At 38.6% G+C, this 27342-nt stretch overlaps 1 protein-coding gene across 3 annotated transcripts in view; it reads left to right on the plus strand.

Annotated features, from left to right (window-relative positions):
* The window catches only part of CTTN (cortactin), a 213570-nt gene that overhangs the window by 148940 nt on the left and 37288 nt on the right, over positions 1–27342 (plus strand). For all 3 annotated transcript variants that reach the window (XM_053720583.1, XM_053720586.1, XM_053720584.1), the window contains 2 exons: positions 5692–5840; positions 7852–7938. In XM_053720583.1, the coding sequence (XP_053576558.1) occupies positions 5692–5840; positions 7852–7938 (236 nt within the window). The remainder of the gene's footprint in view (positions 1–5691; positions 5841–7851; positions 7939–27342) is intronic.

The following is a 27342-nucleotide window of genomic DNA, read 5'->3' on the forward strand; positions in this document are numbered from 1 at the left end:
TAAACTTTCTACACGCTCCTCAACCGCAAAATGGCTGTCACCAAGGCAGAGACCATCTATGACTAAAAGAAGAAAGCGGCGTAGAGCGGGTCTCCACGGGGCACTGCACCACTTGTATCAACAGGCAGAGCGATGTGCCTTAATACGAGCAACCCCATTTATTAAGCAGCGGAAGGAGCGTTCTACTTTAACCCCATATTACTTGTCACAAGTCTGTGAGCCGGTGGTAATCCTGGTAAGACATTATTTGGAGGCCGTGACTAGCAGCAAGAGACAGAGTGCGGTATGGACATTTCCACTACAGCCGAGAATAAGCAGCACAGAGCACGTCTCTCTCTCTCTACAAGGTCTGGAATTGGCTAAAAGATGGACATCGTAGGTAAACTGTCTCATATAGATATCCTTTTTACCTAAGATATGAGAACAGACATTGTCCTTTTAACATGAAACATATAGATTATCCCTCCTACGACAGACGATATTCCGGAGTCTCCCTGAGGGCACAAGATGCAAAGCTCACTTGAGACTGATGGATGCAGAATGGGGTAAAATTGAATTGTATCTGTACTTATTCACCATGTCTCAGCCTCCAACATGAGATACAAGTCACTATGTGGGTAGTGGGTAGTAGATAACAAAATGTTATTTGGAAAATACAATGCATGACCCCCTTAGACTGTCCCTTTATATAGGTTTACCGGACTCTATCTTGTTAACAGTTGCTTACTTAAGCATATATTACACGCAAAGGCATTGCAGGGGGTTAGACATATCACCTGGTTCTGTATAAAGTTTTTTACGCCTGAAGATGATATGTCTGGTCTCTTTAGTTATAGCTTTTTGTTTCCAAACTCAATCTAAGAGAGAGTTTATTTTCAATCTGCTTTTTATAAACCTTGCTATATGGTCCATGTTCCTTCGATTATGATTGCAGAACGTATAACAGTCTGGTATTGATCATTTTTAATTGATCCTAAATTGTGTCTCTAGACAGATATGCTTTAGAATATTTTTCTTATTTTGGGACTTAGCCAGATTATATATAATTTTTTTTTTTTTCTTTTTTCAAATGCTTTATTGAAAATTGTATAGCCAGTGCAAACATGAAAAACATGCGAAATAGTTACACATGCATCAGTTTTTTGTTATTCTATAAATACAGAAGAACCACAGGAGAAACATAACTGACAAAAAAAAAAAGTAGTAAAACAGTTTTCTTCAGGAGTAAGATACCCTTTACGGGTCTACAGCGGTGTATACAACTTTTGATTAATTTAAATTATGTTAGTGAGTGTCAACATAGGCATTAAACTACATAAGGTATAGTCTGATTGCTTGTTTCCTGCAGGTAAAAAAAAAATAAAATAAAAGAAGTTATTATAGAGATGGGTTGTGAGACGGTTAGGACTGAAAAGTCTTCTGGCGTTTTCAGACAGTGGAGTATAATGGGGAATATGTGGAATAGGGGTACTGTTGGGTTCCTTAAGCCAGATTATATATTTTATCATTGTTAGGCACTCTGAAGGACTGGAACTACCTGAGTCTTCAATCTATGCCACGATGGACGGCTTAATACAGATATCAAACCCAACCTACCACAGTTAGAAAACTAAGCTAGGGATGCCCCATTAGTAGAGATATAAGAGCTGATTCTACTCTCTGTCATGTTTATACATAGTGCACTATACACTTACAAGTCAACTAAATGTAACTATGTGCCCCTTGGCTGTAACATCCTCTTATAGATTGTTCCCCATTACAAGGCCCCAATTTGAGTCTCTCATATATCCAAATATTCTCTGGATGGGAACATCATTAGATATGTGATCCCGCGACTGAGAGATACATCTCAGTTATTAAGTCTCTAGTTAGTTCAAAATCCTCTCTGCTAGCGGTACCTACATATGACGCAAGACGCCCCCACCAGACCTCCCAGTGTGGGTATACGGCACATCTCCGTCTTGAACATCCACCGTAGGGTTATACCTTCTCCATTGGTTAAAAACGGGTGTTAAAATGTAGACCCCTCCTACTGATCTTCTTATACCACCATGTGTTTTGTTATGTATTGTAGGCTGGTACCGACTGTGCATTTGTTTGTGGCTCTATTCCTTTGTTGCCCTTTTAAGGCTCCATGTTTCCATTTTTGTTTTCTAATGGTTGTAATGTTTAATATATTAATGGTCCATGAGTGGCCACCTATTACATCGAAATTCCTCCTATATGGTGCCCAAAACTTCTCAGGGTCCATGAGTGTCCCTAAGTGTTACAGGAGGAAATTATACTTTTTGAAAAGAGGTTCTAACTTTATTATACATTATAACAATTATGCTGTTTTTCCAGTTAAGATATCTGCATAATGTAACAATCAGCAATATGTCATTTCTCATATTAGATGTATATGTTTATTTTATTGTACTTGTTAATAACCTCAATAAAAATATTTAAAAAAAAATATATAGCATCGCAAATAAAATGATTTGCATGTTGAAGTAAAAGGAGAATGTTAGATAATTCAGGATCTGAAGACAACTGCTGTGCTAAACTGTCCAACCAAAAAGTAGAAGCAGCAGCAACATCAGTGATAGATATAAATGGTCTAAGAATATAGCCAGTATGTAAATATGCCCTTCTTAGATAAGAATCAAGCTTCCTATCTAAAGGATCATTAAAAGAGGTACGGTCTTCCATAGGAATAGTAGTACATTTAGCAAGAGTGGAAATAGCCCCATCAACCTTAGGGACAGATTACCAAAATTCCAGATTAGCAACAGGCAAAGAATACAATTTTTAAACCTAGAAGAAGGGTTAAAAGGACTACCAGGTTTAGACCATTCTTTAGCAATCACATTAGAGATAGCGTCTGGAATAGGAAACATTTCTTGAGTAATAACAGTAGTCTTAAATACAGAATTTAAACGATTACTAGCTTTATCATCAGGATGTCTAGACTCCTCAATACCCAAAGTAAACCATACTTCCTTTAAAAGAGAGCAAATATGTTCTATTTTAAATAAAAAGGATTGGTCTATTTCTGTCTCTGACGTGTCATCCTCTGAATCAGAGGAAACCCCATCAGTAGAGGATACGTCATTATGCTGACTGTCCGTACAGAATTCACTAGAATTAGGAAAATTTAGCAAAATCCTTTTACGTTTATTTGAAGGCAGAATAACAGTCATTGCCTTCTCTATAGCTGCAGCAATAAAATCTTTCATTTCTACAGGAATGCTTTGTACATTAAACTGAGATGGAATAACTGGATGCATTTGTACTAGGAGATATTATCAGCATGTAATAAAATGTCACAAGAGCAACATAATTGAGCTGAAGAATTTAGATCAGCTTTTTTACAACAAACACTTAGCTTTGTTAGAAACATGTTCATGCAGCTCAAATCCTATGGTAACATCTGAGGCAGGTTCAGCTTGAGACATAGTTGCAAAAAAGATATATTTTTCCAATTTTATATCTGTGTGTGTGTGTGTGTATATATATATATATATATATATATATATATATATATATACTATATATATATATATATAAAAATCAGGCTTTGAGAGAATGGGAAATAGAGCGAATATTTATAAAAAGAAGTATCTGATTAAATAGTTCTAATTATAAAAACAATGCTGCACAAAAACTCTAAGATTTTTCCTAAAGCACCGAGAGGCTTGGAGCGGAGCTTATAAAGCTAGAAAAATGTCACGCAAGTTTGGCACCAAAAACGTGCTAAATGATGGCGCGTGACGTAAATACATCATCGCGTGCAGATTTGAATTTTTTTTTTTTATAAAAACAGAGGTAAGTAAAAAAAAAGTGGTTGTACACAAAAACTTGCCAAATTGTCTTTAAAAATAAATTAATAGTCCCCAAACACAAATATGTATGTTTCACAAACTCCACCACCTTTGAGACATATTAGCCACTAATTAAAGTTCCTAAAAAGAGCACTGAATTACTGAGTAAAGGCATATATACAAACAATATATAAAAGCTTTACTTAAAAAGTGCCCAATCCATAGCTGAGTGTCTTTTATTGAGAAAATAAATGTATACTTACCGTATGACACCCATCCACATATAGCAAACAGCCAAACCAGTACTAAAACATATCAGCAGAGGTAATGGTATTATATTCTAATGTCAATCCGTAAAGGGAAGCAGCTGATTAATCCCTGCGACCGATTTACAGAGAGCCTTATGAATAGATTTCCCATAGGTGAAAACATGGTATCATCAGGCCCCTTCACATCCCTCAGACAAACACTACACTTAGAGAAGAACTGGGCTTCAATATGCTTAGAAGCGCCTTTCACAGAAGAATCAAGCACATCATGCTTCACCACCTCCTAAGGAAGGTGGGAGGTGTATTTGTAGGCATTTGATTTTTGGCAAACTTTTCCCCCTCCTGGTAGGAATTAATATCCCATCAGTAACTAGCTTGTGGACTCTAGTCACCTATATGAAAGAAAAGGGATTATGGGGATGATTTCTGTGCTATACAGGCAGATTTGTAATTATTAATATAGAGTTTTATAGCTAGTTCAGCAATAGTTGTGCAGGTTGTATAGGGATAGGTGTTAACAGGCAATTCAGGGGACATAGGAAGTTCTAGAGAGGATTTGGGGTTCATAAAACAGTCTGAAACAAGAGGCGCTAAGCATTTGTAAAGCATATTTTGGATAGAACAATTGAATACATTTTCAAATCATAAATGGACTTCATGGTACTTGCTTATTGCTGTGCTTCTGTGTGCGAATAAGTGGTTTTCTGCGTGTCTTTTTTGGAAAGCCTTCCCTTGAAAGATTGTTATAGAGACACTAAAGTCAAAATTAAACTCACGATTCAGATAGACATTTTTAAAAAAAAAAAAAGTTATAATTTACTTAGATTGTCAAAATTTGCCCAATCCTTTTTCTATGCACACTTTGAGCCACCAGCTCCTAATGAGCATGTGCAAGGCTTCACAGTATATACTTATATGTGTTTGTAATTGCTAATGGCTGACCCATGATACACAGGATAGGGAATTGGAGGAACTGATATTTATAATAAGAAAAAAAAATTCTGCTACTTATTTGAAATTAATTTTCTTTTTATTATATATGTGTTGATTATGCAGTTCTGTTGTATTTAATGGTTCTTTTTCTTTACAGTACATTAATGCAGTGTTTCCTAGCTCCAATCCCCAATGACACCCTAATAGACCAGATGTTTATGCATTTACATTATTGAACTGTTCGTTCATAGGGGTCGATGAATCAATGTCTGTCCAACATGATACGCTGTAGCATACGCTGTCGGCATTTAACATTGCACAAGCAGTTCTGGTGAACTGCTTGTGCAATGACACCCCCTGCAGATTTGCAGCCTATTGGCCGCTAGCAGGGAATATCAATAAACCCGATCGTATAGGATTGGGCGGATTGATGTCCGCAGCCTCAGAGACAGCGGACCAGTTAAGGAGTAGTGGTTTTAAGACCGCTGATTCATAACTGCTTTTTCCAGCCAGCCTGAAGGCTCTCGTGGAAACAGGTGCATCAGGGGCTATTTGGTCCTTGATAAAAAGGCCCCATAGACTTGTCTGCAAAGGGTCTTCAGCGAGATGGGTTTGCGAAATGCTATAAAATTGTGCAGTGAACATAAACAGGGCAGGAATCTGAAACCATTCAATTTATCCAACAGAGGGAACCAAAGCCAGTAGCATACGAGCAAACTTTGAAAACTTTGCAAAGGAGAAGGAGGTGGAGGACCGAAAGAGAACAGAGGCTGAAAAGAAGCAGAGACTAGATCGAGAAAAACAAGAGCAGGACGAAGCACGGAAAAACCAAGAGGTCAGTGGACAATCAACCGAGTGACTTATTAGTAGCTAAACAGTCTTATGTACCTTGAGTCCTTCAAATAGCAAATTCACGTAATAACAATTACTTTTAACTTTATTTAAATAAGCAACGCCAACTGATGGCCCATGACAAAAAGCGGAACTAACAATGTGTGCCATAGTGTTTTTGGCCCCACAAAAAAAAGCAAGCCTAAAAATGTTTTTGGTTGACCACTACTCAAGAAAACCATCTGGAAGGAAAATTTGCAGGCAGAGGGTACCCTGCACCTTTACCTTACATCTGGATCTATACCACTGGACATTTTTAGGCAATATATTACTTGTTTGTTTAATAGCCTTACACGTGCAGCCCTTAAATCTTTTAAAGTATTGATCTGCGGCCCTGTGTATTAGGAAGTTGTAAATGTATAAAATTTAAGATACATTCTGAGTGATCTGCTTCCTCACCCCAAATTAGTGATTCCCACTATTTCATCAGTAATGTGTACAATAGTTTATTCTCATGAGGATTTAGTTGACACTATTTTCAAAATATTAAAGGGACAGTCTACACTAGCATTTTTATTGTTTAAAAAGATAGATAATCCCTTTATTAGCCATTCCCTAGTTTTGCATAACCAACAGTTATAGAAATACACTTTTTACCTCTGTGATTACCTTGTATATAAGCCTCAGCAAACTGCTGGCTCCCTGGAACTCCATGTGCGTGAGCAGTGTTATCTATGTGACACACATGAACTAATACCCTCTAGTGGTGAAAAACTGTATAAATGAGAGAAGAGGCCACCTTCAAGGGATTAGAAATTACCATATGAACATCCTAGGTTTAGCTTTCAACTAAGAATACCAATGTCAATACAAAAAATAAAAATAAATATTAGCAGTTGATTACTTAATGCGCATCTCTTAACTTTTCTCTACACCTCAATATACTTATATTTATAGTGAGTGTAGTTTGTATTTAATCCCTTACAAGTGCACATAGTGCTCAAGCTTCCTAGTTCATGAGGATGACACGTATGTTATCAGCATTGACTAGAGCCCATTGCAACTTAGCTAGCTCTCATGGTGGCACAGATAAAACAAACAGAAATAATTCATTTTACATTCTCGTGTGCTTACTATTTAGTCCCCAACCTGAATATCATTTGTTGCATACATACAAACAAGACATGGAAGTGTCACATCCCTTGACATAACCCAAGGCAAGCCTAGCTGCAAATCCCAATAGGGAGAGATCACACATAAATATTCACATGGTTATACGGACCTGTAAAAGGAAATGACAAATTTGTGTTGGTTGACAGGATCAATACAGAAGCCATTTTATTCCACATCTGTTTTGCAAAAGAATTAAAAAAAAAAACTGAAACATGTTAAAGGAACATGAAACCCAAAATTTTTCTTTCACGATTTAGATAAATACATTTTTAAACTACTTTCCAATGTACTTCTATTTTTTATTTTTTTTAATTATTTATTTTTTCAATTAATTTTTTGTTATCCTTTGTTGAAAATCAAGATGATAAGTTCAGGAGCGTGCACGTGTCTACAGCACTATATGGCAGCAGTTTTGCATCAATGTTACACATTAGCCAAGGCACTAGATGGCAGCACTATTTCCTGTCATGCAGTGCTTCCGGCTTGTGCACACTAGATATCTCTTCAACAAAGAATAAGCAAATTTGACAATAGAAATAAATTGGAAACTTATTTAAATTGAGTACTCTATCTGAATCATGAAAGAAACATTGTGGGTATCCTGTCCCTTTAAAATACTGTGTTTTAGATGCAAGCATAAGGAGTCTAAGCACTTTAGTAAATTGCTAAAGAAGAGAAGCTTCCCCCCAGCTAAGGTAAACGTTCATAGTTGTGCTAAATTCTTTATTTGTTGTTATGTCGTCTGTTTTTTTCTATTCTTTGGCTTTTATCTCAGGGCTGATTACTTTTACTAAAAATACCAATGATAAAGAAATTGTCTGAATATGTTTTTGGTTTTTAAGGAACAAGCTAAAGCGAAGCCTATTTCTCCACCTACATCTCCAAGACGCCCGGTCGTGCAAGAAGAGCCAGCTAGCCCTATATATGAAGTGAGTGTCCGGTAATATTGAGTCCTGTATGTATGTGCATATACTGGCTGTGTGTATTTGCAAAATGCTGTAAAGGAGGTCATATGTGCAGATTATGTAAGATGCATCATGTGTGCGCCAGAGAAATGTTGTATGACTATTTGAGTGGCTGTTACATAGATGTTTGCACGCACACACACACACACATTCTATTAGGTGCACATTCTAATACTGGGTACGACTGCCTGTTCCCCAAGGACAGCCTGAATTCTTTAATTGTGTTAATGAGCTGGAATCCCTGGTAGTTGTTGACACAATAACATTACGGAGTTGCTGCTGATTTGTTGGTTGCTTATCGAAACGGTCTGTCTTTGGTTCTAGCCTATCACAAAGGTGCTTTATTGGATTGTGATCTGATGGCTGGGGAGGTCATTGGACTACACTGAACTCATTTACATGTTAATTTAAATTATGCTGAAGTGCTTTTTATAGGGCCTTGTCTGTCAAGAACTGCTACCAACCGTATTAGTCTTTTATACTAGGTAGGACGGGATCTATAAATTTGTTTGGTTTTCGACAAATTCTGACCCCATCATCTAGATGTCACATCAGAAACTGAGATTAGTCGACATAGGTGACATTTATTTCAATCTTCTGCTCTCCAGGTTGTAGTGAGTCTGTGTCCATTGTAGCCTCAGTTGTATGTACTGAGCTGACAGGAGTGAAGTCTGGTATGCACTTCTACTGCTGTGCCAAGCTTGTTTTGTGTGCTCAGCGGTGCTCTTCTGCTTTGCACTGTTATAACATGGTCAATCCAGTTACTCTCACCTTCCTGTCAGCTTTAACCAGTCTAGCCATTTTCCTATGACTTTTCTCATTAACAAGGGGTTTACGACCACAAAACTGCTCACTTTAATGTTTTTTCTTTCATGTAATTAGCAAGAGTCCATGAGCTAGTGACGTATGGGATATACATTCCTACCAGGATGGGCAAAGTTTCCCAAACCTTAAAATGCCTACAAATACACCCCTCACCACACCCACAATTCAGTTTTACAAACTTTGCCTCCCATGGAGGTGGTGAAGTAAGTTTGTGCTAGATTCTATGTTGATATGCGCTTCGCAGCAGGCTGGAGCCCGGTTTTCCTCTCAGAGTGCAGTGAATGTCAGAGGGATGTGAAGAAGAGTATTGCCTATTTGAATTCAATGGTCTCCTTCTACGGGATCTATTTCATAGGTTCTCTGTTATCGGTCGTAGAGATTTCTTCTCCTACCTCCCTTTTCAGATCGACGATATACTCTTATATACCATTACCTCTACTGATTCTCGTTTCAGTACTGGTTTGGCTATCTACTATATGTAGATGAGTGTCCTGGGGTAAGTAAATCTTATTTTTTTGTGACACTCTAAGCTATGGTTGGGCACTTTATATGTAAAGTTCTAAATATATGTCTATAAACTTATATTTGCCTTGATTCAGGATAATCAGTATTCCTTTAAAATTCAGACTGTCAGTTTCATTATTTGGGATAATGCATTTCAAATTATTTTTTCTTTACCTTAAAAATTTTCAATTGACCATTTTTTCCTGCGTGCTGTCAGGCTCGCGGGGGCAGAAAATGTTTCTTTCTCTTGTTAAGTGTAGTCAGTCCACGGGTCATCCATTACTTATGGAATATATCTCTTCCTAACAGGAAGCTGCAAGAGGATCACCCAAGCAGAGCTGCTATATAGCTCCTCCCCTCACATGTCATATTCAGTCATTCTCTTGCAGCCTAACTAAAGATAGGTCGCTGTGAGAGGTCTGTGGTGTTTTTTAACTTAGTTTATTTCTACAATCAAAAGTTTGTTATTTTAAATGGCACCGGAGTGTGCTGTTTGTTCTCAGGCAGCATTAGAAGAAGAATCTGCCTGTGTTTTCTATGATCTTGGCAGACGTAACTAAGATCCACTGGCTGTTCTCATCTGAGGAGTGAGGTAACTTCAGAGAAGGGGAATAGCATGCAGGGCCCCCCTGCAAATGAGGTATGTGCAGTAAATTATTTTTCTGAGGAATGGAATTGACTGAGAAAATACTGCTGATACCAATGTAAAGTAAGTTCAGCCTTAAATGCAGTGATAGCGACTGGTATTAGGCTGATGAGTGTGTGTACACTGAATGTATTTTTCTAAGGAATGGAATTGACTCTGAAAATACTGTTAATACTGAAATAATGTATGAGCCTTAACTGCAGTAAAAGCGACTGGTAGCAGGCTTATTAATAACACTTCATAACTTTTAAAATGTATGTTTAAAACGTTTACTGGCATGTTAATCGTTTTTTGTGAGGTACTTGGTGATAAAACTTATTGGGGCATGATTTTTACCACATGGCCATCTTTGTTTTCTGCATAGAAACAGTTATCTGAGCTTCCCCACTGTTGTAATATGAGTGGGAGGGGCCTATTTTAGCGCTTTTTTGCGCAGTAAAAATTCAGTCACAATCAGTCTACTTCATCCTCCATGATCCAGATCGTCTCTAGAGAGCTCAGGGGTCTTCAAAATTCATTTTGAGGGAGGTAATCAGTCACAGCAGACCTGTGACAGTGTGTTTTGACTGTGATGAAAACGTTAATTATTAAATTGTTATCCGTTTTTGGGTATTAAGGGGTTAATCATCCATTTGCTGGTGGGTGCAATCCTTTGCTAACTTAATACATTTACTGTGAAAAATTGGTTGCTATAACTATTTTGGTTCATTGTTATTTCAACTGTGACAGCTTTTTGTGCTTCTTAAAGGCACAGTAGCGTTTTTTATATTGCTTGTAAATTTATTTAGAAAAGTATTTCCAAGCTTGCTAGTCTCATTGCTAGTCTGTTTAAACATGTCTGACACAGATGAATCTCTTTGTTCACTATGTTTAAAGGCCAATGTGGAGCCCAATAGAAGTTCCAGACGTTCAGGCTTTTTGTCAGGCTTTAGCTAGGATTAAGCCTGTGTTTAAGACTGTTGCTCCGCCGTGGAGCTTAAACTTAGTTCTTAACGTTCTTCAAGGCGTTCCATTTGAACCCCTTCATTCCATTGATATCAAGCTGTTATCCTGGAAGGTTCTGTTTTTGATGGCTATTTCCTCGGCTCGAAGAGTCTCTGAGTTATCTGCCTTACATTGTGATTCTCCTTATCTGATTTTTCATTCAGACAAGGTAGTTCTGCGTACTAAACCTGGGTTCTTACCTAAGGTAGTTACTAACAGGAATATCAATCAAGAGATTGTTGTTCCATCACTGTGTCCTAACCCTTCTTCAAAGAAGGAACGACTTTTGCATAATCTGGACGTAGTCCGTGCCCTGAAGTTCTATTTGCAGGCAACTAAAAATTTTCGTCAAACTTCTTCCCTGTTTGTCGTTTACTCTGGACAGAGAAGAGGTCAAAAGGCTTCGGCTACCTCTCTCTCTTTTTGGCTTCGTAGCATAATACGTTTAGCCTATGAGACTGCTGGACAGCAGCCTCCTGAAAGGATTACATCTCATTCTACTAGAGCTGTGGCTTCCACCTGGGCCTTTAAAAATGAGGCCTCTGTTGAACAGATTTGCAAGGTTGCGACTTGGTCTTCGCTTCACACCTTTTCAAAATTTTACAAATTTGACACTTTTGCTTCTTCGGAGGCTATTTTTGGGAGAAAGGTACTTCAGGCAGTGGTTCCTTCTGTTTAATGCTCCTGCCTTGTCCCTCCCTTCATCCGTGTACTTTAGCTTTGGTATTGGTATTCCATAAGTAATGGATGACCCGTGGACTGACTACACTTAACAAGAGAAAACATAATTTATGCTTACCTGATAAATTTATTTCTCTTGTAGTGTAGTCAGTCCACGGCCCGCCCTGTCTTTAAGGCAGATCTAAATTTTATTTAAACTCCAGTCACCACTGCACCCTATGGTTTCTCCTTTCTCGTCTGCTTTGGTCGAATGACTGAATATGACATGTGAGGGGAGGAGCTATATAGCAGCTCTGCTTGGGTGATCCTCTTGCAGCTTCCTGTTAGGAAGAGATATATTCCATAAGTAATGGATGACCCGTGGACTGACTACACTACAAGAGAAATAAATTTATCAGGTAAGCATAAATTATGTTTTTTATTGCGTCATTTTTGGCGTGGACTTTTCTGGCGCAAAAATTTGTCATTTCCGGCGCCGTAGTTGACGCCGGAAGTTGTATTCTGTTAACGTCATTTTTTTGACGCATGCGTATTCAGACATTTTTGTGCGCCAAAAAATGTGGGCGTCAGTTTCGGCGTCAGAGGATGTGGCGTCATATTTGGCGCCAAATATATGGGCGTTGTATTTGGCACCAAATATATGGGCGCCAATAATGTGGGCGTCGTATTTGGCGCCAAAAAATGTGAGCATCTTTTTTGTTCCACTTTTTTCCTCACATTATTTAAACCTCACTTTTTTATTGCTTCTGGTTTCTAGAAGCTTATTATTTTGCATTCTCTCCCATTCCTGAAACTGTCATTTAAGGAATTTGATAATTTTGCTTTAAATTTAGTTTTTTTCTATTACATATTGCAAGATTTCACTGTTCCTGTTTCAAAACGTACTAAGGGATTCCGTTGACTGAGTTCAGTCCTACCAAAGCTAAGTTCATTTATTTTTCATGTTTATCTTTAGCTATGGTTTGTTATAAGTTTCATGTTAAACTTTTATATGCAGAATCCATTAGTATGTATGCTTTATATATTGCTATTCTCTTTACATCTTATGTACAAGAAATACTTGGAAGATTTATAAGATAATTTTTCTGATTCTATTTTAAAGGCTTTGTCTGACTTTGTGCCTTCTAATAAAATTTTTAGGTCTTTTTCAAACTTTTTTTTTAATTATTGAAGTTTCAAATGACCAACAACATAATAATTTATCCTTCTCTGATGATGTTTTTTTCTCATTCAGAATTTTCTTCATCAGATATTTAACACTAACAAATCTACTTTTTTATTTTTTTATTAAAGTACATTTGTTCTTTGTTGAAAAGGTGTTGATTATTTTGGATATTAAGATAACTAGTTCTTTTTCAAGACTAGCTAACATTTTATTTCTGCTTATTTATTCTTCTGTGTTTTCAGAGTTTTTTGTTTTGTTTTTCCAGTTCCTCATACTAGGGAATGGAATAGGCTGAGAATTTTCTTTTATTCCTTCTTCAAAGGTTTTAAACTATATTCTTTGCCGGACATTAAATTCAATTTGGAGGGTTCTCCAATTTATTGGGGCTATCTCTACTCCTACTAATTATGCTATTGTTTCTATATCAAAATAGTATTTATTTTCCTTTAGATGGTTGTATCTTATTTATGGAAAATTATTTAGTACTTTTCTTGGACCTGTGATTTATTTGGATGATGTTGCAATTGCTTCATTTTTTTCTGTTTACTTTAAGATCAAGTATCAGATTATGATTTATTTTAGCATTGTTAAAGGGACAAAATTTACTAGACTAGGTGCTGTTGCATTTGTCTTGTTTTGCATTTATTGATTATGCAAGTCCAGTGTTTTGACTGGTCCTTTAACTGGACTATCATGCTAATAATTTCATTTGTGTCTTCATTTTATTGAATATTTTTGCAAATGAGGTTTAATCTATGTCTTTAGCTGTTTTAGCTAGAAGAATTTTGTGATTTCTAAAACTCCATATTTCTTTTGTTCTAAGATAATCAATTATTTGTTTTATAATTGGATTCAATTCTTAACTGTTACTCTGGGCTTCAAGATTGAGTTCTAAGACTAAAACTTTAAGCTTATGTTAGTTTGGTTGTTCTTATTAAGGAACGAATTCCTGAATTCTTTCCCAAGTAACATGTTTTTAATTGGAAATTTTTCAGTTCAAAATCAGCTCCCTAAAATTGCGATGTAGGTGCCGTATTCCAGCTCGGCTGGTAAGGGGCAGGTTAAGACTTTTTTGTTCTATTCGGTCCAAATTTCTTTGATTTTGGGTACAGAATAAGTTCAGAATAATCCGTCTGTGAGAAGTCTTTTTTTTCTCTATTATATTCCAGCTATTCCAGTAAGGCTAACACTTTCTTTAAGTGTGTTTCAGTCCTATATATTTTGGGTACTGTTGAAGCATGGCTGATCACCCGTGGGGTTCAAGCGCTGCTCAGACCTGGAATTTTCTGGGGTATTTCTTTCAGTTCTATTTTTAGGAACTGGGTTTTGGAGTTTTATTCAAACTATTTTGCCTTTTTTTGGTCAGTGATGGCATTATTTGTTTTCATTAGATACAATAAATGCATATTTTCATTTTTCTGTTTTCATTCAGATTATTTTCTGAGGATGCGGAATCTCATATGATTCACTTTGTTCTTCCAGGACATAGTTAGAGGATATTTTTTTCAAAAGCTCTTGATTCCTCACACAAGGGTCACCTTTTTTTAGGTTTCCAGATAGTTTGTGTCACTGTGTTTGTCTCTATCAGACAAGGGACAATTTTATTGGGTTCCGTCTGTCGGTACCTTTAGTCTCTATTTTTTCCTTCAGTTGCTATATATGCATATAAGTTTTAGGTCTTATGGCCACAGCATTGGATTCAATTCCTTTGGCTCATTTTCAATAGAAAGAACCTTTCCAGTCTTTTATGCTGAATTATGGTGCAGGGATTCTAGGATTTCACATTTTAAATCTTTGAATCCTAATATTTATCTCTCTTGATTTGGTGGTTAAGATCACCATCATTTAGTTCTACAGGTCTCTTCGTTTCTTTCAACCTGGCCCATGATCTCTACAGATGTGCGTCTTTTTGGTTGGGAGGCTGTCTGAGGATCTCTGTCAGCACAAGGGGTTTGGAAATCTCAGGAGGCGAGATTACCATTTGATATTTTAGAACTCCGTGCATTCTCAAAGTTTTTCAGTTAGTTTCTTTTTGAAGAAGAGACGTTTGTTTTTCAGACAATATCACAACTATGGTGTATGTCTATCATCAGGGTAGGACTATCAGTCCTTAGGCTGTAACAGAAGTGTCTCGGATATTAGCTTGGGCTTAATCCAGCTCCTATCTAAATTCTGTGTTTTTTTCCCCAGGTATAGATATTTGGGAAGCGGATTATCTCTGTTAATCAAGCTTTACATCCGGGAGAATGGTCTCTCATACCCAGTTATGTTTTTCAGATGTGAGCATTTCTAGAAATAGATCTGTTGGCATCTCATCTGAATAAGAACTTCCCAGGGGCCTATTCAGGTCCGGGGATCCTCAGGCGGAAGTAGTGTATGCATTGACATTTCTTTGGAATTATCTTTTTGCCTATTTCTTTCCGCCTCTAGTTCTTCTTCCAAAGTGATTTCCAAAATTCTTATGGAGTATTTGTTTGTTCTGCTGGTGGCTCCAGCATGGCCTCTCAGGTTTTGGTATGCGGATCTCATTCGGATGGCCAGTTGCCAACCTTGGACACTTCCGTTTAAACCAGACCTTCTTTCTCAAGGCCCATTTTTTCCATCAGGATCTCAAATCATTAAATTTGAAGGGATGGAGATTGAACGCTTGATTTTTAGTCATAGAGGTTTCTCTGACTCATTGATTAATACTATGTTTCAGGCTCGTAAATCTGTCTCTAGAAAGATTTATTATTGAGTCTGGAAGACCTACTTTTCTTGGCATTCTTTTAAAATTCATAGAATTTTATTTTTTCAGGTTGGTTTGGATAAGGTTTTGTCTTCAGTTCTTTGATAGGACAAATCTCTACTCTTTCTGTTCTTTTTTCACAGAAAGATTGCTAATCATCCTGATATTCATTGTTTTATACAGGCTTTGGTCCGTATCAAGCCTGTCATTAATTCAGTCTCTCCTCTTTGGAGTCTCAATTTGGTGCTGAGGGCTTTACAGGCTCCTCCGTTTGAAACTATGCATTCTCTGAACATTAAATTACTTTCTTGGAAAAGTATTGTTCCTTTTGGTTATTTCTTCTGCTAGAAGAGTTTTTGAGTTATCTGCTCTTTTTTTGTGAATATCCTTTTCTGATTTTTCATCAGGATAAGGCAGTGTTACTTCCTGATATTCATCATTTTGTTCAGGTTTTGATTCGTATCAAACCTGTCATTAAGCCAATTTCTCCTCCTTGGAGTCTTAATTTGGTTCTGAAGGCTTTTCAGGCTCTTCTATTTTGAGCATATACTTGCTCTGGACATTATTTACTTTCATGGAAAGTATTGTTCTTTTTGGACATCTCTTCAGCTAGAACAGTTTTTGAATTATCTGTTCTTTCTTGTGAATCTTTTTTCTGATTTTTTTTTTCATCAGGATAAGGTGGTTTTTGCTGTCCTCATTTCAATTCTTACCTAAAGTTGTAAATTCTAACAAACATTAGGGAGGAATTATTGTTTTCCTAAGACTTCTTTGGTGAGATTCTTACTTTCTTTGGATATGGTAAGAGTTTTTGAAATTCTATGTTGAAGCTATTCAGATTTCAGATAGACTTCTAGTCTATTTTTTATCTTTTCTGGTTTTAGGAAGGTCAAAAGGCTTCTGCCATTTATTTGGCATCTTGCTTAAACTTTTGATTCATCATGCTTATTTGGAGTTGGGTGGATTCCCGCCTCGGAGGATTACGGCTCATTCTACTAGGTAAGTTTCTACTTCCTGGGCTTTTTAAGAATGAAGCTTCTGTTGATCAGATTTGCAAAGCAATGACTTGGTCTTCTTTGCATACTTTTACTATGTTCTACCATTTTGATGTTTTCTCTTCTTTAGAAGCAGTTTTGATAGAATGGTACTTCAGGCAGCTGTTTCAGTTTGATTCTTCTGCTTATAATTTCAGTTTTTTTCATTATAAAAATTGAAACTTTTTTGATTTGGGTAGTGGATTAATTTTTCAGCGGAATTGGCTGTCTTTATTTTATCCCTCCCTCTCTAGTGACTCTTGCGTGGAAGTTCCACATCTTGGGTATTTGCTATCCCATACGTCACTAGCTCATGGACTCTTGCTAATTACATGAAAGAAAAACATAATTTATGTAAGAACTTACCTGATAAATTCATTTCTTTCATATTAGCAAGAGTCCATGAGCTAATGACGTATGGGATATACATTCCTACCAGGAGGGGCAAAGTTTCCCAAACCTCAAAATGCCTACAAATACACCCCTCACCACACCCACAAATCAGTTTAACGAATAGCCAAGAAGTGGGGTGATAAGAAAAAAGTGCGAAAGCATATAAAATAAGGAATTGGAATAATTGTGCTTTATACAAAAAAATCATAACCACCACAAAAAAGGGCGGGCCTCATGGACTCTTGCTAATATGAAAGAAATGAATTTATCAGGTAAGTTCTTACATAAATTATGTTTTCTTTCATGTAATTAGCAAGAGTCCATGAGCTAGTGACGTATGGGATAATGACTACCCAAGATGTGGATCTTTCCACGCAAGAGTCACTAGAGAGAGAGGGATAAAATAAAGACAGCCAATTCCTGCTGAAAATAATCCACACCCAAAATAAAGTTTAATGAAAAACATAAACAGAAGATTCAAACTGAAACCGCTGCCTGAAGTACTTTTCTACCAAAAACTGCTTCAGAAGAAGAAAATACATCAAAATGGTAGAATTTAGTAAAAGTATGCAAAGAGGACCAAGTTGCTGCTTTGCAAATCTGATCAACCGAAGCTTCATTCCTAAACGCCCAGGAAGTAGAAACTGACCTAGTAGAATGAGCTGTAATCCTTTGAGGCGGAGTTTTACCCGACTCTACATAGGCATGATGAATTAAAGATTTCAACCAAGATGCCAAAGAAATGGCAGAAGCTTTCTGGCCTTTTCTAGAACCGGAAAAGATAACAAATAAACTAGAAGTCTTTCGGAAAGACTTAGTAGCTTCAACATAATATTTCAAAGCTCTAACAACATCCAAAGAATGCAACGATTTCTCCTTAGAATTCTTAGGATTAGGACATAATGAGGGAACCACAATTTCTCTACTAATGTTGTTGGAATTCACAACCTTAGGTAAAAATTCAAAAGAAGTTCGCAACACCGCCTTATCCTGATGAAAAATCAGAAAAGGAGACTCACAAGAAAGAGCAGATAATTCAGAGACTCTTCTGGCAGAAGAGATCGCCAAAAGGAACAAAACTTTCCAAGAAAGTAATTTAATGTCCAATGAATGCATGGGTTCAAAAGGAGGAGCTTGAAGAGCCCCCAGAACCAAATTCAAACTCCAAGGAGGAGAAATTGACTTAATGACAGGTTTTATACGAACCAAAGCTTGTACAAAACAATGAATATCAGGAAGATTAGAAATCTTTCTGTGAAAAAGAACAGAAAGAGCAGAGATTTGTCCTTTCAAAGAACTTGCGGATAAACCTTTATCTAAACCATCCTGAAGAAACTGTAAAATTCTCGGAATTCTAAAAGAATGCCAAGAAAAATGATGAGAAAGACACCAAGAAATATAAGTCTTCCAGACTCTATAATATATCTCTCTGGATACAGATTTACGAGCCTGTAACATAGTATTAATCACAGAATCAGAGAAACCTCTTTGACCAAGAATCAAGCGTTCAATCTCCATACCTTTAAATTTAAGGATTTGAGATCCTGATGGAAAAAAGGACCTTGCGACAGAAGGTCTGGTCTTAGCGGAAGAGTCCACAGATGGCAAGAGGCCATCCGGACAAGATCAGCATACCAAAACCTGTGAGGCCATGCCGGAGCTACCAGCAGAACAAACAAGCATTCCTTCAGAATCTTGGAGATTACTCTTGGAAGAAGAACTAGAGGCGGAAAGATATAGGCAGGATGATACTTCCAAGGAAGTGATAATGCATCCACTGCTTCCGCCTGAGGATCCCGGGATCTGGACAGATACCTGTGAAGTTTCTTGATTAGATGAGACGCCATCAGATCTATTTCTGGAAGCTCCCACATTTGAACAATCTGAAGAAATACCTCTGGGTGAAGAGACCATTCGCCCGGATGCAACGTTTGGCGACTGAGATAATCCGCTTCCCAATTGTCTATACCTGGGATATGAACCGCAGAGATTAGACAGGAGCTGGATTCCGCCCAAACCAGAATTCGAGATACTTCTTTCATAGCCAGAGGACTGTGAGTCCCTCCTTGATGATTGATGTATGCCACAGTTGTGACATTGTCTGTCTGAAAACAAATGAACAATTCTCTCTTCAGAAGAGGCCAAGACTGAAGAGCTCTGAAAATTGCACGGAGTTCCAAAATATTGATCGGTAATCTCACCTCCTGAGATTCCCAAACTCCTTGTGCCGTCAGAGATCCCCACACAGCTCCCCAACCTGTAAGACTTGCATCTGTTGAAATTACAGTCCAGGTCGGAAGAACAAAAGAAGCCCCCTGAATTAAACGATGGTGATCTGTCCACCACGTTAGGGAGTGTCGTACAATCGGTTTTAAAGATATTAATTGAGATATCTTTGTGTAATCCCTGCACCATTGATTCAGCATACAGAGCTGAAGAGGTCGCATGTGAAAACGAGCAAAGGGGATCGCGTCCGATGCAGCAGTCATAAGACCTAGAATTTCCATGCATAAGGCTACCGAAGGGAATGATTGTGACTGAAGGTTTCGACAAGCTGAAATCAATTTTAGACGTCTCTTGTCTGTCAAAGACAGAGTCATGGACACTGAATCTATCTGGAAACCCAGAAAGGTTACCCTTGTCTGAGGAATCAATGAACTTTTTAGTGAATTGATCCTCCAACCATGATCTTGAAAAAACAACACAAGTCAATTCGTATGAGATTCTGCTAAATGTAAAGACTGAGCAAGTACCAAGATATCGTCCAAATAAGGAAATACCACAATACCCTGTTCTCTGATTACAGACAGAAGGGCACCGAGAACCTTTGTAAAAATTCTTGGAGCTGTAGCTAGGCCAAACGGCAGAGCCACAAACTGGTAATGCTTGTCCAGAAAAGAGAATCTCAGGAACTGATAATGATCTGGATGAATCGGAATATGCAGATATGCATCCTGTAAATCTATTGTGGACATATAATGCCCTTGTTGAACAAAAGGCAAGATAGTCCTTACAGTTACCATTTTGAACGTTGGTATCCTTACATAACGATTCAATATTTTTAGATCCAGAACTGGTCTGAAGGAATTCTCCTTCTTTGGTACAATGAAGAGATTCGAATAAAACCCCAGCCCCTGTTCCAGAACTGGAACTGGCATAATTACTCCAGCCAACTCTAGATCTGAAACACATTTCAGAAATGCTTGAGCTTTCACTGGATTTACTGGGACACGGGAAAGAAAAAATCTCTTTGCAGGAGGTCTTATCTTGAAACCAATTCTGTACCCTTCTGAAACAATGTTCTGAATCCAAAGATTGTGAACAGAATTGATCCAAATTTCTTTGAAAAAACGTAACCTGCCCCCTACCAGCTGAGCTGGAATGAGGGCCGCACCTTCATGTGGACTTAGAAGCTGGCTTTGCTTTCCTAGAAGGCTTGGATTTATTCCAGACTGGAGATGGTTTCCAAACTGAAACTGCTCCTGAGGATGAAGGATCAGGCTTTTGTTCTTTGTTGAAACGAAAGGAACGAAAACGATTATTAGCCCTGTTTTTACCCTTAGATTTTTTATCCTGTGGTAAAAAAGTTCCTTTCCCACCAGTAACAGTTGAGATAATAGAATCCAACTGAGAACCAAATAATTTGTTACCCTGGAAAGAAATGGAAAGTAGAGTCGATTTAGAAGACATATCAGCATTCCAAGTTTTAAGCCATAAAGCTCTTCTAGCTAAAATAGCTAGAGACATAAACCTGACATCAACTCTGATAATATCAAAAGTGGCATCACAGATAAAATTATTAGCATGTTGAAGAAGAATAATAATATTATGAGAATCATGATCTGTTACTTGTTGCGCTAAAGTTTCCAACCAAAAAGTTGAAGCTGCAGCAACATCAGCCAATGATATAGCAGGTCTAAGAAGATTACCTGAACACAGATAAGCTTTTCTTAGAAAGGATTCAATTTTCCTATCTAAAGGATCCTTAAAGGAAGTACCATCTGACGTAGGAATAGTATTACGTTTAGCAAGGGTAGAAATAGCCCCATCAACTTTAGGTATTTTGTCCCAAAATTCTAATCTGTCAGACGGCACAGGATATAATTGCTTAAAACGTTTAGAAGGAGTAAATGAATTACCCAAATTATTCCATTCTCTGGAAATTACTTCAGAAATAGCACCAGGAACAGGAAAAACTTCTGGAATAACCACAGGAGATTTAAAGACCTTATCTAAACGTTTAGATTTAGTATCAAGAGGACCAGAATCCTCAATTTCTAAAGCAATTAGTACTTCTTTAAGTAAAGAAAGAATAAATTCCATTTTAAATAAATATGAAGATTTATCAGCATCAACCTCTGAGACAGAATCCTCTGAACCAGAAAAGTCATTAGAATCAGAATGATGATGTTCATTTAAAAATTCATCTGTATAAAGAGAAGTTTTAAAAGATTTTTTATGTTTACTAGAAGGAGGAATAACAGACATAGCCTTCTTGATGGATTCAGAAACAAAATCTCTTATGTTATCAGGAACATTCTGAACATTAAATGTTGATGGAACTGCAACAGGTAATGGTACATTACTAAAGGAAATATTATCTGCATTAACAAGTTTGTCATGACAATTAATACAAACAACAGCTGGAGGAACAGCTACCAAAAGTTTACAGCAGATACACTTAGCTTTGGTAGTTCCAGCACCAGACAGCGATTTTCCTGAAGTATCTTCTGACTCAGATGCAACGTGAGACATCTTGCAATATGTAAGAGAAAAAACAACATATAAAGCAAAATTGATCAAATTCCTTAAATGACAGTTTCAGGAATGGGAAAAAATGCCAAGGAACAAGCTTCTAGCAACCAGAAGCAAAGAAAAATGAGACTTAAATTATGTGGAGACAAAAGCGACGCCCATATTTTTTTAGCGCCAAATTAGACGGCCAAAAATGACGCCACGTCCGGAACGCCGACATTTTTGGCGCAAAAGAACGTCAAAAAATGACGCAACTTCCGGCGACACGTATGACGCCGGAAACAGAAAAGATTTTTTGCGCCAAAAAAGTCCGCGCCAAGAATGACGCAATAAAATGAAGCATTTTCAGCCCCCGCGAGCCTAACAGCCCACAGGGAAAAAAGTCAAATTTTTAAGGTAAGAAAAATAATTGATTCAAGTGCATTATCCCAAATATGAAACTGACTGTCTGAAAATAAGGAATGTTGAACATCCTGAGTCAAGGCAAATAAATGTTTAAATACATATATTTAGAACTTTATTTAAAAAGTGCCCAACCATAGCTTAGAGTGTCACAGAAAATAAGACTTACTTACCCCAGGACACTCATCTACATGTTTGTAGAAAGCCAAACCAGTACTGAAACGAAAATCAGCAGAGGTAATGGTATATATATGAGTATATCGTCGATCTGAAAAGGGAGGTAAGAGATGAATCTCTACGACCGATAACAGAGAACCTATGAAATAGACCCCATAGAAGGAGATCACTGCATTCAAAATAGGCAATACTCTCCTCACATCCCTCTGACATTCACTGCACGCTGAGAGGAAAACCGGGCTCCAACCTGCTGCGGAGCGCATATCAACGTAGAATCTAGCACAAACTTACTTCACCACCTCCATAGGAGGCAAAGTTTGTAAAACTGATTTGTGGGTGTGGTGAGGGGTGTATTTGTAGGCATTTTGAGGTTTGGGAAACTTTGCCCCTCCTGGTAGGAATGTATATCCCATACGTCACTAGCTCATGGACTCTTGCTAATTACATGAAAGAAACATAATTTATGTAAGAACTTACCTGATAAATTAATTTCTTTCATATTAGCAAGAGTCCATGAGGCCCACCCTTTTTTGTGGTGGTTATGATTTTTTTGTATAAAGCACAATTATTCCAATTCCCTATTTTTTGATGCTTTCGCTCCTTTCTTATCACCCCACTTCTTGGCTATTCGTTAAACTGAATTGTGGGTGTGGTGAGGGGTGTATTTATAGGCATTTTAAGGTTTGGGAAACTTTGCTCCTCCTGGTAGGAATGTATATCCCATACGTCACTAGCTCATGGACTCTTGCTAATATGAAAAAAATGAATTTATCAGGTAAGTTCTTACATAAATTATGTTTTTTTTTGTTTTTCGCACCATTCTCCATAAACTATTCTGTATAAAAGTCCCCAGAGATCAGCAGTTTCTGAGATACTTAAAGGGACACTTAACCCAATTTTTTTCTTTCGTGATTCAGATAGAGCATGCAATTTTAAGCAACTTTCTAATTTACTCCTATTATCAATTTCTTTTACAAGATATGACGAGTCCACGGATTTCATCCTTACTTATGGGATTACGCCTCCTGTTTAGCAGGAAGTGGCAAGGAGCACCACATCAATGCTGTATATATAGCTCCTCCTTTCCCTCCCACCCCAGTCATTCTCTTTGCCTGTGTTAGTGATAGGAAGAGGTAAAGTGAGGTGTTTTTTTATTTTAAAATGGTGCCAGTGAGTACTATTTTTCTCAGGGAGAAATAGTCAGTCTATAACTTCCCAGGAGGAGTGGAGACATATTATTTTTCTGCCCTGATGTTGATGATCTTAGCAAACGTTATCTAAGATCCTGCTGGTTCCCACAGAGCGGTTGAAGGTAGTGTTAAGAAATATCTTCAGTGTGGAGAACTGTGACATGCTACAAGCAGCATTGAGGTATGTTCAGTCTTTTGTTTCTGGGGAGACTTGTTACATCAGAACACACTGACATTATTCCCTAACTGGGGAGGGGTAATCGGTATGCACTATAGAAGACATGGTGTACCTGGAATTCCCTTTTATTGTGATTATTTAATAGTGTGTTTGGTGTTTCACTTTAAATATGCTGTGTGGGCTGACGCTGGGAGATGCGGTTTGCTGGCTGCCGTTATGATGTTGTTATAACTGGCTTGACAGAGGACATTATTCACTGAGGTTGCGCTTTATTGTGTAAAGTGCGTGTATATGAGGGGGCACATGGCTTTATTTTAGTATAAGCTGGAGGACCGGCATGTTATTTTGTCTTCCCATGCAGTTCTTGGTACGGCTCGAGTTACGCCCACGATGGGCAGGGCCTATTTTCGCGCGCTCAGTTGCGCAGTAGTTTTCCGCATTGGCAGCAAGGTTCTGAAGCTCCGGTGGGACCTGAGTCAGTTTGTACTCGTGGGGTACAGAGAGAATTGAGAGCGCTACTTCAGGAGGATCAGTGTGATCTGGGGGCAGGTAGGCGCCGCAGCAGAGCTGTGGCGAGGTGCAGGGGCCTGAAAAGTGATAACCATACAACCGACGGCCTGCATTGTACCAGTTACCACTGCGGCGGCCTTCTGGTTTGACGCCTTAGAGTCTTTTAAGACTGAGACTCCTTTAGAGGACATTTTAGATAGAATTAAGGCTCTTGAGCTGGCTAATTCTTTTATTACGGATGCCGCCTTTCAGATTGCCAAATTGGCGGCTAAGAATGCTGGATTTGCCATTTTAGCGCGTAGAGCGTTATGGTTAAAATCTTGGTCTGCTGATGTGTCATCTAAGTCAAAGCTTTTGGCTATTCCTTTCAAGGGCAAAACCCTATTCAGGCCCGACTTGAAAGAAATCATTTCTGACATTACGGGAGGTAAGGGTCATCTCCTACCTCAGGATAGAACAGCTAAACTAAGGGATAAACAAAATAATTTTTGTGCCTTTCAGAACTTCAAAGGAGTCCCCTATTCTTCCTCCGCTAAACAGGAAGGGAATTTTGCTCAGGCCAAGTCCGTCTGGAGACCCAACCAGGCTTGGAACAAGGGTAAACAACCCAAGAAGCCTGCTGCTGCTACCAAGACAGCATGACGGGGTGGCCCCCGATCCGGGACCGGATCTAGTAGGGGGCAGACTTTCTCTCTTTGCCCAGGCTTGGGTAAGGGATGTTCAGGACCCCTGGACACTGGAAATCGTGTCCCAAGGGTATCAACTGGAATTCAAAAATTCTCTCCCAAGGGGGAGGTTTCTTCTTTCACGATTGTCTGTAGGCCAGATAAAAAGAGAGGCGTTCTTACATTGTGTAAAAGACCTCTCTACTATGGGAGTAATTCGTCCCGTTCCAATACTGGAACAGGGGCAGGGATTTTACTCAAATCTTGTCGTGGTCCCCAAAAAAGAGGGCACGTTTCAACCTATTTTAGATCTAAAAGGTCTAAACAAGTTTCTCAGAGTCCCATCCTTCAAGATGGAGACTATTCGAACAATTCTGCCATTGATCCAAGAGGGTCAATATATGACAACCGTGGACTTGAAGGATGCATATCTTCATATTCCTATCCACAAGGATCATCACCAGTTCCTAAGGTTTGCCTTCCTGGACAAACATTTTCAGTTTGTGGCTCTTCCATTCGGGTTGGCCACAGCACCCAGGATCTTCACAAAGGTTATAGGGTCACTTCTGGCGGTTCTCAGGCCGCGGGGCATTGCAGTGGCGCCTTATCTGGACGATATTCTGATCCAGGCGGCGTCTTACCATCTGACAAAATCTCATGGTTCTGTACTTTCTGAGGACTCACGGTGGAAAGTGAATCTAGAAAAGAGTTCATTACTTCCACAGACAAGGGTTCCCTTCTTGGGAACTCTCATAGATTCCTTATCCATGAAAATTTTCTTGACTGAGGTCAGAAAGTTAAAGATTCTGAATTCATGCCGAGCCCTTCAGTCCAATCCTCGGCTTCAGTGGCTCAATGCATGGAGGTAATTGGATTGATTGTGGCGGCAATGGACATCATTCTGTTTGCTCGTTTTCATCTCAGATCGCTACAACTGAGCATGCTCAGGCAGTGGAATGGAGATTATGCAAATTTGTCTCCTCCGATAGATCTGGATCAGGAGACAAGAGACTCTCTTCTTTGGTGGTTGTCGCCGGATCATCTGTCCCAAGGGACGTGCTTCCGCAGACCCTCATGGGTGATAGTGACAACGGACGCCAGTCTACTAGGTTGGGGTGCAGTCTGGAATTCCCTAAAAGCTCAGGGTGTGTGGACTCAGAGTCTCTACTTCCGATCAATATTCTGGAATTGAGAGCAATATTCAATGCGCTTCAGGCTTGGCCTCAGTTGGCTTCGGCCAAATTCATCCTTTTTTAGTCGGACAACATCACGACTGTGGCTTACATCAATCATCAGGGAGGAACAAGGAGTCCCTTAGCGATGACAGAAGTATCCAAGATAATTCGATGTGTGGAGGCTCACTTTTATCTGTCAGCAATCTACATCCTAGGAGTGGACAACTGAGAAGCAGACTTTTTAAGCTGGAAAGCAGACTTTTTAAGCAGACAGACGTTTCATCCGGGGGAGTGGGAACCCCATCCGGTGGTCTTTGCCATTCTGATTCTCAGATGGGACAGACCGGAATTGGATCTGATGGCGTCTCGTCAGAATGCCAAGCTCCCAAGATACAGATCCAGGTCAAGGGATCCTCAGGCCGAACTGATAGATGCCTTGGCAGTGCCTTGGTCATTCAACCTAGCTTATGTGTTTCCACCGTTTGCTCTCCTTCCTCGGGTGATTGCACGGATCAAACAGGAGAGGGCTTCGGTAATTCTAATCGCACCTGCGTGGCCTTGCAGGACTTGGTATGCCGATCTAGTGGACATGTCCTCTCTGCCGCCGTGGAAACTTCCATTGAGGCAGGACTCATTCAGGGACCCTTCCAACATCCGAATCTAGTTTCTCTGCAGCTGACTGCTTGGAGATTGAACGCTTGATTTTATCTAAGCGGGGTTCTCTGATTCGGTCATTGATACTTTGATTCAGGCACGTAAGCCTGTCACTAGAAAGATCTACCATAAGATATGGCGTAAATATCTTTATTGGTGAAAATCCAAGGGCTACTCATGGAGTAGAGTTAGGATTCCCAGGATTTTATCCAAGAAGGATTGGAGAAGGGGTTATCAGCAAGTTCCTTAAAGAGACAAATTTCTGCTTTGTCGATTTTACTACACAAGCGTTTGGCAGATGTTCCAGACGTTCAGTCTTTTTGTCAGGCTCTGACCAGAATCAAGCCTGTGTTTAGACCAATTGCTCCACCCTGTAGTTTGAATTTAGTTCTTAATGTTCTTCAAGGGGTTCTGCATTCCATAGATATTAAGTTGTTATCTTGGACGGTTTTATTTTTGGTTGCTATTTCTTCTGCTCGTAGAGTTTCCGTGCTTTCAGCGTTACAATGTGACTCTCCTTATCTTATATTTCATTCTGATAAGGTGGTTTTACGTACCAAACCTGGTTTTCTTCCTAAGGTTGTTTCTAATAAGAATATTAATCAGGAAATTGTTGTTCCTTCATTGTGTCCTAATCCTCCTTCTAAGAAGGAGCGTTTGTTGCATAACTTGGACGTGGTCCGTGCCCTGAAGTTTTACTTG

Source organism: Bombina bombina, chromosome 7 (genome assembly GCF_027579735.1).
Source record: "Bombina bombina isolate aBomBom1 chromosome 7, aBomBom1.pri, whole genome shotgun sequence".
NCBI classification, from domain to species: Eukaryota; Metazoa; Chordata; class Amphibia; order Anura; family Bombinatoridae; genus Bombina; species Bombina bombina.